We start from the raw sequence: 11671 nt of genomic DNA on the forward strand, positions 1-11671 counted from the left end.
CCTTTTAGTGCTGTAGGATGTGAGTAAAGACACTCGGCATGTTTGTGTCTGTATCCAGATCACCCTGTCACTCCTTGGGCTGTGCTGGGCTTGCAGCTGCTGCTCCTCTCCTTTGCAAGCTGTCAGAACAGCAGCTCTGAGCAAGTGCACCCATTAATGGTGTGGATGGGCATCGAGTCAAGAATTTTTTGACCAAGCTTATATAAAGTTTAACTTATGGGTGCTTTGAAAGTAATGGATGTTTATAAACTTGATTTTCATAGCAGCAGCTTGTTCGTAGAGTCAGTTCAATGTCTATTAATAGAATCGGATTTTAATTTTTGTAAATGCCTGAAATAGGAAATGTATTGCAATGTGTTCTTGTGGTGTTTCAGGTCTGACTTGTGTTATAAAGCATTATCAAAACTTCAAAAGAGTAGGAAATGAAAGTAGCACATAGCCTTTTTAAACTTCACAGGTATTGTTCATTTTTGGTTGTCATTTACACAAAGTTAATATTCTCACCTCCTGTTAGTACTCTGGATGTTCGTCTGCTTTCTGAAGTATTTTTTAATTAAGTCTTTTCCTGCTGTGACCTCAGCACTGCACATTGCAACTAGGCATGGATGACCTAACAATCTTCCCTCCTAAAAGCAGTGTTCCTCTATGGAAACATTGATTTCAGTCTCCTCCTGTGGGGAAGCTGAAGTGGATGCTGTGTATTCCCAGTAATGAGTCAGAGCTTCTGATCTCTGTTAGCTTAGACCTGTCTCCATCCTGTTGCTTTGAATCTTTATTCTTGACACTTCACAGGATGGCTGCTGCTAAAATTCAAGGTTGAAGTTACTTACCACTCGGAGCCAATTTGCCAAGGTAAAGGCAGTAAGTTTGGGTTAGATTTCCTTGCAAGGTTGGTTTGCCCATTGCAAGGTACAGTTTTTCTTTCTGTGCTTATCACTTCAGAGGTTGATGTGTCTCTTGGGCAGGGAGGGATAACATGGTCCTTAATCCATCTCAACCCCTGCTCCTTTCCTTTTGTGAATAGGAGACTGAAGTGTAGGGAAAGAAGCTTTTGAAACGAAAAAAAAAAAAAAAAAAGAGTCTGGCAGCAATGATTTGTAGTGAGTAAAGCTGTAATATGGTGTTACATCACTACTGTGAATTTAATTGAAGTCTTAATATGTAAAAAGGAAGAGTGGTTTACAAAAATGTGCATATGTGAGATGAGAGTAACTTAATCTTTCTTCATGACTTCAAGTTTGCATTAAGTTAGCAGTCCTGTAGAGAAATACAGGACTGGAGCTGTTCACAGCCTCCTGTAAGCTCTTACTGGGTCCTGCTGGGTCTGCTTGTAGGAACTGGGGTTTCAGATCACACTAACTTGTACTAATTTTTACAGGACAGCTGTATCTGTGTTTTCAAATGCAAAAGCCCTGGAAGTGGTGTCTAGTTGCTATTCCACTTCAGAACTTTTCACTTTCTAGAGGGTGTTTTAAAACAGCAGTGCAGACTGGAACAAAGACTGGTGGGTGCTGTGGCCTGGGCTGCAGTGAGCAAACCTTCCCTGAGTTTGGCCTTTGAAAGGAGATCCCCTTTTCTCCTGCATCTCCTCTGCCTGGTGTTTATTTTCAGACCTGGTGACAACCAACAACCTGGTTGTTAGTTTCTTTCTTCTTACTAAGCATCAGGTTATGGCTAGGACTTTTCCTTTGGCTAGAGAAAAGGGATGGGGAAGGTGCAAATAATGTTTCAGTTCAAGTCTTTGAGCATCATCCATGAGACATTTGCCTGTGGGGAGAGGAAATAAATATATGAAGGTAGCTGTTTTGACTGACAATTCTTTCCCCTCAGAACTGAGAACAAACCCAGTATTTTCCAAGGTCTCTAAGTCACGTGGAAGGTTTCCAGGAATGTGGGACACAAACAAATGTGGTTGATCTCCCATGGCAAAAATTTACACGTATTCAATTTATTCAGCACAGCTCAGGATGGGAATCTGGTGATGGACAGGTTGTGCTGACCCTGCATGTTTTAATGTCAGATGAATCAGAAGGAAGAAACTCACTTACAGGAAGGTTGTGTTCCACTGCCTATTTACTGTTCTTCCAGAGGTTTCTGTACTCTTTTCCCTGCCTTAATTTGCTTTTCTCTGTTGAATGCTGCAGAAGCAGCAGTAAGGGCATGGTTTTGGGGTGGCTTCCAAGCACTTGCACAAAATGCACCGCAGAATTAGTCTGAGGGGTCTGGGAGGAGCTTAGGTTACTTCCCTGTGACAGATCATCATCAATTACAGGCTTGGACAGACAAAGTGACTTTAACTGACCAGTTCAGTTACTTGCTCTGATGGGGTAATCTTGGCTGTATTATGTGTCTGGAGTTTATTTATCAAAATCCTTTCTTGCTCAGAAAAATTCCCTGAATAAGTGAAGCTCTGTATGGTGTAAAAGCAGGGATCTGTCAACAAATTCTGGATGCTCTGTGTTTTGGGGGCATCTGATGCCTTCCTCATCTTCATAGGCTTTTTCAACTACTATTTTGTACTCTTTTTTTCCCTTTATTAGCTGAGGTTATGCTTAAATTGTGCAACAGCTCTTGCTCTCCCCACCATTAACTCCAGGTTATTTGTCTTTAGCCTGTCAGATCCTGAGTTATGAGCTACTCCCTTTTTAGTTTGGAGCAAACGTGCAATTAAGTAACCACCAGCCTCTGAACAAATGCATTCCTTGTGCTCCTCTTTGAATGTCATTCTCCATGCCAGCCTCCAGTTTGTCCTGTGTCAGCCTGTGACAGCTTCCAGCCTCTGCAGCCTGCTCAGTCAGCTCACTGTGGAGCTGGAACCTCTTCCATGTGCTGTAACCAGAAGCTGTCAGATCTGTAGGGCCTGTCCAACAACAGCTTCCTGCACGCACAGACAAGCACCCTTGAGCTGCTTCTCTGCACTCCAGCTCAGCCAGACCTCCTCTTTTTATTGGTGCAAGCAGCAGTCCAGGCTCCTTGCCCAGACGTTGCCACTCAACCACAAACCCAGACAGTTTGCCCTGAGCTTGCATGATTTGCTAGAGGTCTACACATGCAGGGCTGGAGTTGCTCTTGGCACTTCCCTTCTCACTACTGCACTGATATTTGCAATTGCTTCTTAACATTTTAGTGCAAGTGCAAGATTTTAGGTTTAAATGCAAGGTGCAGTGCTGGGTGCAGCTGAGCTGGAACACAAGCTGAGCGAGGGACTGTGTGGAAGGAAGAGCTGGCAAAGGGAAGTCAGTGTTGCTTTGGAGAGCTGTGCTGGGTCACTGCTTGTGCTGGAGGCATCTGTGGTGAAGTCAGTCATTTTTGGGGTATTCAGTGAGAAACTGGGGCAGTGACCACAAAAGGGTTTGTTTTGGTGCTCACCCCAAGCTGTTCTGCTCCTCTCAGCCTTCTGACCTGCTGCGGAGAGGATTGTGCTGCTTTTGCAGCCAAGGTGGGATCAGAGCAGTTCAGTGCAGAGTATTGGGTGTGTTTGTAAAACATACTAAAATTTAAGGTGCTCAGTGATAGAAAACCTTGTGTAAGAAGAGACAGAAGGACAAGTTTTACCCCCCGGGTATCTTGGGATGGACAGCAGTCCACAAACATGCAGGATCTCACTGAAAATCCACAGCTGGATTTGCTTTCCAACTCCCTTCCCTTATAGGCTCGTGCTAACTCATGATATCTGTTACAGTGCTACTAGAGGTCAAAAATGGGAAGATTTCACTGTGCAGTGGATTTGGAGCTGTTCAGGGGGGCTGTGCAGCCCCTTCACTGGGAGGGGCAAGGAGAACCTTTCCACTGAATCCAAGACATAGGACTGACTAGTTAAAGGGAAGGAAAATATCGAACCAAAACCGCTGACTTTGAGGTGGGCTCAGTAATTGTGGAGGGAGAGGCAGAATCACCTCACGCAGCAAAGGGCAGCCGGAGGGGTGGCTGCAGCACCACCTGCACTGGGAAGGGAGCTTGATCTCATGAGTGGTTCTAGAGGAGAGGGAGAAGAGTGGAAAAAAAGAGGTTTAAAAGTTAATGTTCATAGGGAGCTTATGACTTCAGAGAAGCTGGGAAGATGTAATGTCCCTGAGAAGGCACTGGGCTTAAAAGTGATCAGGTGTGTTCTGAAATAACAAACAACCCCTCTGAAACAAATAAAAATCCCCAGAGCAAACAGATCCTGCTTCTATTTCTTCATCTGTTGGAAGAGGATTTGGGTTTGGGGTCAGTACCAGAGCAGGAGCACACTGCCCTTCTGCCTGGGCTACAGGAACGTGGTGTGATGTGTAACGTGAAAAAGTGGATATGAGAATATGAGGAAAGACCTACAGCTTTTTGGCAGAAACAAAAAGCTTTTTAAGTGAAAACTTTTATCTGACACTAATTCAATAAGAGACTAATTCAATAATTAAATTGATCTCATAGCCTCAGTGTTGGGGCTTTTCTGTTATTTTTATCTTCATAGTGTGTGTAGTTCTGTGGGGTTTGCCATTCAGTATTTGCCTGCTATTGTTTAGATACACTTATCTACTCCTGAATTTTTTTCTTTTAATTCTTACAAACAAGTAAGTTTGGAAGAACTTTGTTTTTCTTTTATTTTCTCTCCTTCCCATCTTGTTTACAGAGGAGGAGACTATCAAAGTGTTTCTTCCACTCTTTTTTTGGCCAGGTTTTTATCAGCCCCGTGACAAGAATTCCAGAGTACCAACAGACTCTTTATCTCAGACACCTTCTTGGCAGTTTTCTGGGATGTGGGAGTGTTACTGGGCCCATCAGCAAATCCCTGGGAAGATACCTTTAGATGATTTTAGGCTGTGGTAAGCTGGAAGCTGAAGTTTGTACCCTAATGCTCAGGATGATGTATTAATCACTGGCTTTTCCCTTAGCCAAGACTTTTTCAACCCCTTGTTTATTATCTTCCTGAAGGATTTTAGCTTTTCTAAGATAGGAAGCAAAGAAAGAAAGAAATAATAGTCATTAATCTACTAGAATAATTTTATTTTATGTCTCAGTTCTTAAATTGCAAGTATACTAAGGAAATATTTACATGAAATACAGATCTGAAAAAGCAAAACTTACAGTAGTCCATAACATGTCCCCAGAATATCAACATGTTAAACATCCTGCTTAACCAAAACAATTTTTTTTAAAATCACTCAGGCATTTCCCTCAGAAAGAAAGCAAATCCCACTTTCCTTACTCAGGACAAACTCCTGCAGAAAAAGGTGGATCAGGGGTAGCAGCAGAACAAGGACAGTGTGAGGGGAGCAGTGAACCTTAGCCCCCAGGACTGTAAAAACCTCAAAAGTAAGGCCATTAATCCATTCTTAGCTTCTCAATGCAGTCTTCTATTCCATTACATGAAACAATAAAAGCCCTAGGAGAGAGGCACCACAACAAGATGTGTTGAGGGAGGATAATGATTTTTAAGGCTTTGTGTAGCAAATTCCACCTCTGGCTGCATTTTGGGAGGAAATTGCACACAGCCTTGAGCAAAGGTCCAGCTCGTGTCTTTATTTCTCATCAGCTTCTCACTGAGCTGTGTCAGCATCAGGATTGGCCTGAGCCCTGTCCCTGGGAACAGAGGTGGCCTTTGGCCCTGGGCATTGCCTGGAGAAGCTCAGGGTTTGGAAGGAGCTGTGCTTTACCCTGCAGTTCACAGGGAGCTGCTGCTCCTTGTCCCTGTGTCTGTGCTCCCTCTCGTCTCTCAAACCTGTCAGGGCACAGTGGCTGAGGTGCAGTGGCGTTGTGGATAACACAGGAGATGGATTTCTGTGCTGGCAGCTCCCGGGAGAAGATCCAGAAGGCAGAGGGAGCAGATGCTGGTCTGTGTTAGTTTGGTGTCCTGGGTTTCGTGGGGGGCTTCCCATTTGCAGGTCTGGAGAGAGAGGACGGTTTGGTTTACTCAGATGGGAGAGGAGCAAGAAGGCAATTAAGGCTCCTTTAGCCTTGGGCTGCAGCCAGAGACCTCCAAGAGGAGGCTGCAAAGTGTTCCTGAATCCTCTTTGTGCAAATGAAAGGTTTGCCTCCATTTCAAGCAGTGACAGATTACAGAAGGATATTCCCAAGATACACTGATGGTCAATTCTTACATTAATTAAAAAATAAAGTGGGCTTTTTAAATTTAGCTCTGACTTCTGCACACTCCTGCCTTCTCATTAAGCCTTTCTCTACATTCAGAAAAGAATGAAGAAGGAAGAGCTAAGGGTTTGTGGGGTAGGTTTTTTTTTTTTTGGTTTTTTTTTTTTTTTTTTTTTTTTTTTTGAGTTAGGGTATTATAATTTCAGAGAGATTTTTTCTTGTTGGAACATGTTGCCTGCAGAGAAGTTTGAAAGGAGGCTTTCCAGACAGCCAATGTGCACCCAAAATAATACAAATGACTGCTCTCCATCAACTGAGTGTTTTATGCTGACCTAATGAGTTGGGGATTTGGCACCCCTTTTCAGGGAAGATTAATTGGTGGTGGAAAATGAATCCTGCTGCCAGCAAGGATGGCAGGCCAGATGCTGGGGTGCTTTGTAAGGGAGTGAATTGCACTGTTAACTTCCAAAGAGCTTCCTTTCACTAAGCAGGAGCTGCTCAGAGCAGCAGGAATTTCCTCTCTAAATCAGAACTGAAATATGGTACAATAGCTAAAACCAGAGCTGTGTCAAGTTTAGGGCAGCTGAAGGAGAGCCATCCTTGAGGAGGTGATTTCCTGAGGCCTCACTGCTTCAGGGCAAATTGGGAGAGCTCTGCAGGGTGTTTTTCTCCCCACAGAGACAGAACATCCTTGCACAGAGCTGGCAACAGGGGTTGAGATAAGTGAAAAATGCAAACAATCTCCTAAACAAGGCTGCATGAAGAGCTCTTCCTTATCATTTCTCCCCTGGAAAGGCAGACAAGGACCAGGAAAGTGCTGGGTGTGATAAATATCCCCTGTGAAAGTGACAGTCTGTTCCATTTTACAGACAGTTCAAAAAATGCAACCTGCCTTTAAAGGAAAAATAAATTTGTAGGGATCCATTTCCTACTAATGTTGGGGAGGGACTGTATTAATTTGGAGAACTAAAAGGCAATTACCTCTTGTACTAAAAAACCCATGGATGTATAACAAGGAACAGGAATTTATCTGGTTTAAAAGATGCTTTGATTGGCAAAGAATGAGGCTCCAGAGGTGTGAACCTGTTGTTCGAAGTGTCTTGGCAACCCAGCTGTTCCAAGCTCTAGCCCAGCCCTGGTTGCCCTTGAGCAGTAGTGGGGACTTCTTGGTGTCTCTCTTGCCACAAGCCCCAGGGTGCACAAAGCTAGCAAAAGTGGTTTCCTTCCGAGCAGAAGTGACTAAACCAGCTGCAGGGAGGTCGATTTTCAGAAGCAGAATGTGTGTGGGCAAAAAGCATTTCCTCTTCCAAACCAGGAAATTGCAATTCTCATTCTGATCGTGTTTTCCTGGTGACTCAGGGTGAGGGGTGGGTTGGGGAGGCAGGAGGGAAAGCATAAAGAAAAGGTTCCTGTGTGCCCTAGAAACTGGGTTACCCCTCATCTACTCCTGTTTGCTCTGGTGTTTCTGAGGAGAGTCCTGTGAGGCTGCAGCAGCCTCTCTGCTGCTGTTCCTTAGTGCCTGTTGGGGAAACAGAGGCAGGAAGCCTGGTGCTGTTGGTCCCAAAATGGTGCAGAGGGGGATTTGGGGTGCAGGAACTTACATGTAAACCACGGGGACATCTGAATATGCAGTAATGAAATCAAATGAACGATCTGGGGAGGGGAAGGGATGAAATATGGTCACCCCCAGGCTCAAGTTGGGAATGGTGCATTGGAAGCACAGAAATATGGTTAGTTATGAGCACTGGGTGATGCACAAAGCTTTTGGGCTGCCACAAACACCTCCTGTCTTTGTGTTTTGTGTCTGCTGCTGGGTCAGAGCTCAGTGATTTGAGTGACTTAATAGTTGAAAAACCAAACAAAAATCCCAAACAGACAAAAAACCCCAAACAAAACCAAAAATAGAGAACAGGAGAACCTTCTGTTCTGTTTTTGCCCTTAAGTCATTGCTCAGGCATCTACCAGCCATCTTTTATCAGGTGAAGAATTTTTAGGTTGCTTTTTGGCACCTGCTTCCTTTATCTCTTGAGGGTGAGATGTTGCCAAGTTGAAGAGAAAAATGCCAGTGCCTGTCACTCACCTCTTACACCTGCATCTTCGTCTTCTGGTTTCTAAGAAAAGAGAGAAAATGTTTTAGTTCAAAGGTGCCAGCTCAGGAAAGAAACACTCCAGTGAGGTGGGGCTGGTGCTCCCCTGTAGCTGATATCTTTAATAATGGATAAACCCAGCCTGGTTTTGAGGAAATCCATGCCAGGGAGTGGTGCTGCAGTTCATGTTACCCCAGTAATCCACTTAAATATTTTAATGAATAAATCTTTAAGGTGAGTAGCAGCAGCAGGGTCAGCCTGGGGACACCGAGAGTAAATTATTTCTATTTGATGTCTCTCTCCAGTGACTTTGGCATGTTGCTGAAAATCCCTCAGCAGCAATAATTTCTGCAGCAGGTGAGTGGCAGTGATGCCCATGTCACATGCACCCAAGGTAACGATGCTCTTCCCCATTTTAGCCTCTGTGTTGTTACTTTGGGGTAGATTCAGCAAAATAAAATGTCCAGGTAAAAGTTTTACTAAGGTAAAAATCCATCCTGAAGGGCTTGGAAACTGCTGCAGAAATTAACTGCAGCTGAGGGCTTTCCCCTGATCATAAGGTAATGAAGTTTCTCATCTGGTTCCAGCTCGAGCTGCTGCTGGAACTCTCAGCATTTGCTGGAACATATTTACTCTGTTAGGTCAGAATGTTTCAGGCTCTGGGGCTTTAACCTCTGACACACTCATTTATGAGCCAAGACAGTTAATAGAGTAAGTACTGTCTCTTTCTAATCTATTTTTCTTCCTTGAAAGTCTTTTCCAACATAAATAATTTCCTGACTATGTGATTCTAAGTTGATGATTCTTTCTCATCCTAATCCTACCGATGAGGAATAAAATACAGACACTGATTTTAACAGTGGTCCTTGTCTTGCATTGGCTGTGTTCTGATTATTTGCTGCCTCCCAAAACTGCCAGAACATCCATTTCCCTGAGGGCAGGGCTGTGGTCTCAGGCCAGAGATGGATCTAGAGAGGGTTGTGGAGAGCCTTACGTTGACACAGCACGATGGTGATCACCAGGGCGATGAGGAGCAGGACGCAGGCACCTGCCAAGGGGACCCAGGTGAAGATGTGACAGGGGAAATTCAGATCTTCCTGCATTCTTCCCTCTGCAGGAAGAGAGAAGAAGACGGAATGTCCACCAAGTGCTCATGGCCAGTGTTACAGACAGTTCTGGTGTCAGCATTTTCCTGGTGACTCGAGGGAGGATATGTGGGCAAAGGTTTTCTCATGTTTCCTGCTGAGGCTAAAAGCAGCCCCAGCCCCCAAGGCTTTACCCCCCTCCCCATATTCCTGGTGTGCCCAGGCATGCTCGTGCTTTTTATGTCGTATTTAGCCCTTCTTAAGTTGAATGAAATATTGGAATTTAATCCTCGCATCTGTGAAAAAGAAGCTCCATGGATTTTCTCTCTCCCTCCCGATCCCAAAATGCCTGCAGGATCCCCCTTGGCATCAATGGACCAGAGTCCAGCCCTTCCCCTCTCCCTCCCTCCATTAAGGTTACCTGGATCTGGAGTCTTGAGCTTGGAGTCCTCAGTGATGCCACGCTTGGAGGTGGGTCCACATGTGGTGGGTGCCACTGTGGTGGTGACTGCAAGTGAAATGGATGAATTCAGCATGTAGGGAAATACAATAAAACAGATCTCCTGCCCTTCTGCTCTCCTGCCCAGGCACGGCTGTTCCTGTGCACAGGGAAGGCCTCAGCTCTGGGGGAGCTTCATAGAGCCAGGTTTGGATGAGGTCTCCCTAAAGAGGATCTCCCAAGAGCCAAGAGGGAGCTGCAGCCTGCTTGTTTCTCATTTTCTGACACCATCCTCACAAAGCCTGAGCCCCCTGAGCTTGGTGGTACTTTTAGGACCTGCATGTGCTGAGGAAGGAGGGGGTGGTGGTGGACTTTGCTTTAATCTTCTCCCTTCAGAGCCACGGGTGGGGTGGGGAAGTGGGGATGGGGAGATGATGCTGGCTCTGCCCAACCGTGTTTGCCTTTGGGCAGGAGCAGTGCCAGGAGGAGAGGTGGGAAGCAGGGAGCCTCTGGCAGGAGGACCAGTGAGTTGGTCACAGGATGCCTTGGGCAAGCAAGCAGGGAAATGGGGTTTGTGGGAGGGATGGCTGGTTAAAAAGGGCACGGGCAGGAGGTGCTGGGCATTTTGGTAGGGCTGAGCGAGGTTGGGTGAAGGTGTTGCTGACCTGGAAGGAAGGCATGCTGGCCAGGGCTGAAGTACAGCATTTGGTTCAAATTCATCACGCAGAAATAGGTCCCCTCATCCTGTGGTGTGAAAGATTTCACTACCAACCGATAGATCGTGTTGTGTTTGCTCGCCTCAAAGCGAGGGGATGATGATGTTTTCTGATTCTCCCCAAATGTGGTTCGGGATACAGAACTGATGAAGACAATGAAGTGAAGGGTCCCATGCTTGTCCTGGCGGATCCAGGATGCACCATGGCTCTTGTCAGTGTGACACTCCAGCTCCAGCTTCTGTCCCACCCGGAGCTGGGTGATGTCCTGGGGAGACCTGACCTTTATCTCAAGTGCCTGGCCATAAATCCCAGGGCAGCCTGCAGGAGAAAAATCCTTGCTGGAACCACTTGGGAAGAGTCAAAGGGCTCTCTGAGGAAACCTCCCTCCCTCCCTGTCCAGGGGCTAGAAGTACAAATGGAAAGGGAAGACCTCACTGCCTGGATGAAGTGAAGGTTTTCTTGGAGTCCTTGCTGGGATGGTGCATGGAGGGTGCTCAGCAATCAGCCACCTGGGTTTGAAAGATGGGCGCTGCCCTTCCAGCACCTTCTCAGGGACATTACACCTTCTCAGCTTCTCTGAAAATGACTCTCTTTGCACTTCTTGCAAAGTCTCTTTTTTTTCCACCCTTCTCCCTCCCCTCTAGAACCACTCATTGGATCAATCTCCCTTCCCAGTGCAGGTGGTGCTGCCCTTTGCTGCGTGAGGTGATACCACCCTTCCTTCCAAACTTACTGAGCACACCTCAAAGCCTTTTTGGTTTGCTTTTTACCCCCTTTGTTATTTAACCCAATGCCTTGGATTCAGTGGAAGGGTTTCCTTGCCCCTCCCGGTGAAGGGGCTGCACAGCCCCGTGTCCGTACTCACAGAATCCCAGAGTGAGCAGCAGGAGCAGGGCAGGAGACGTGTCCATCTTCTCCTGGGGTGTCTGTGCTTGGGGCTGGTGCAGCACAGCTGAGAAGAACTTTGTCACTTGGCTTGGGAGGCTCTGCCACTCTTTGGGGAGGATGTGATGTCATCAGGACCCTCTTGGGTAAGGAGGTGATGCTCGGCATCTGCGGCGTAACGGGGAAAAAAGATTCCTGAAGAAATTAGCCTCTTGTCCACAGTTTATATATCCTCATCAGTTCTAAATGGTGCCTCAAGGCTTTTTCCTGGATGCCTTCTCTAGAGATCCAGAGTGATGCTGCTCATGGCTGAGGTAGGATCAGCCACCACAGCCTGCTGTCCCCAGCCCTCTGGGGATCCACAGCAGCTCCAGCTCAGCAGAAGTTATGGAT

The 11671-nt window shown here is 46.0% G+C and overlaps 1 protein-coding gene across 1 annotated transcript; it reads right to left on the bottom strand.

Annotated features, from left to right (window-relative positions):
* Positions 1–5729: 5729 nt before the first annotated feature.
* On the bottom strand, positions 5730–11304 carry CD8A (CD8 subunit alpha). The gene is made up of 6 exons (XM_053975362.1): positions 11259–11304; positions 10343–10711; positions 9660–9746; positions 9148–9264; positions 8147–8177; positions 5730–5863 (listed from the first exon to the last, which is right to left on the bottom strand). The coding sequence occupies exons 1-6, from the start codon at positions 11302–11304 to the stop codon at positions 5818–5820; spliced, it is 696 nt and encodes a 231-aa protein (XP_053831337.1). The 3' UTR covers positions 5730–5817.
* Between the last annotated feature and the right edge of the window lie 367 nt (positions 11305–11671).

The sequence above is a fragment of the Vidua macroura genome, chromosome 4 (assembly GCF_024509145.1).
Source record: "Vidua macroura isolate BioBank_ID:100142 chromosome 4, ASM2450914v1, whole genome shotgun sequence".
Classification (NCBI taxonomy): domain Eukaryota; kingdom Metazoa; phylum Chordata; class Aves; order Passeriformes; family Viduidae; genus Vidua; species Vidua macroura.

Bases quoted from the DNA above. Each gene is read 5' to 3' on its own strand.
- CD8A (XM_053975362.1), bottom strand. From the start codon at position 11,304: ATGGACACGTCTCCTGCCCTGCTCCTGCTGCTCACTCTGGGATTCT. The intron at 9,265-9,659 runs GTAACCTTAATG...CTCTTCCTGCAG, and splicing joins GCTCAAGACTCCAGATCCAG to AGGGAAGAATGCAGGAAGAT. The intron at 8,178-9,147 runs GTAAGGCTCTCC...CTCTTTTCTTAG, and splicing joins CACCATCGTGCTGTGTCAAC to AAACCAGAAGACGAAGATGC.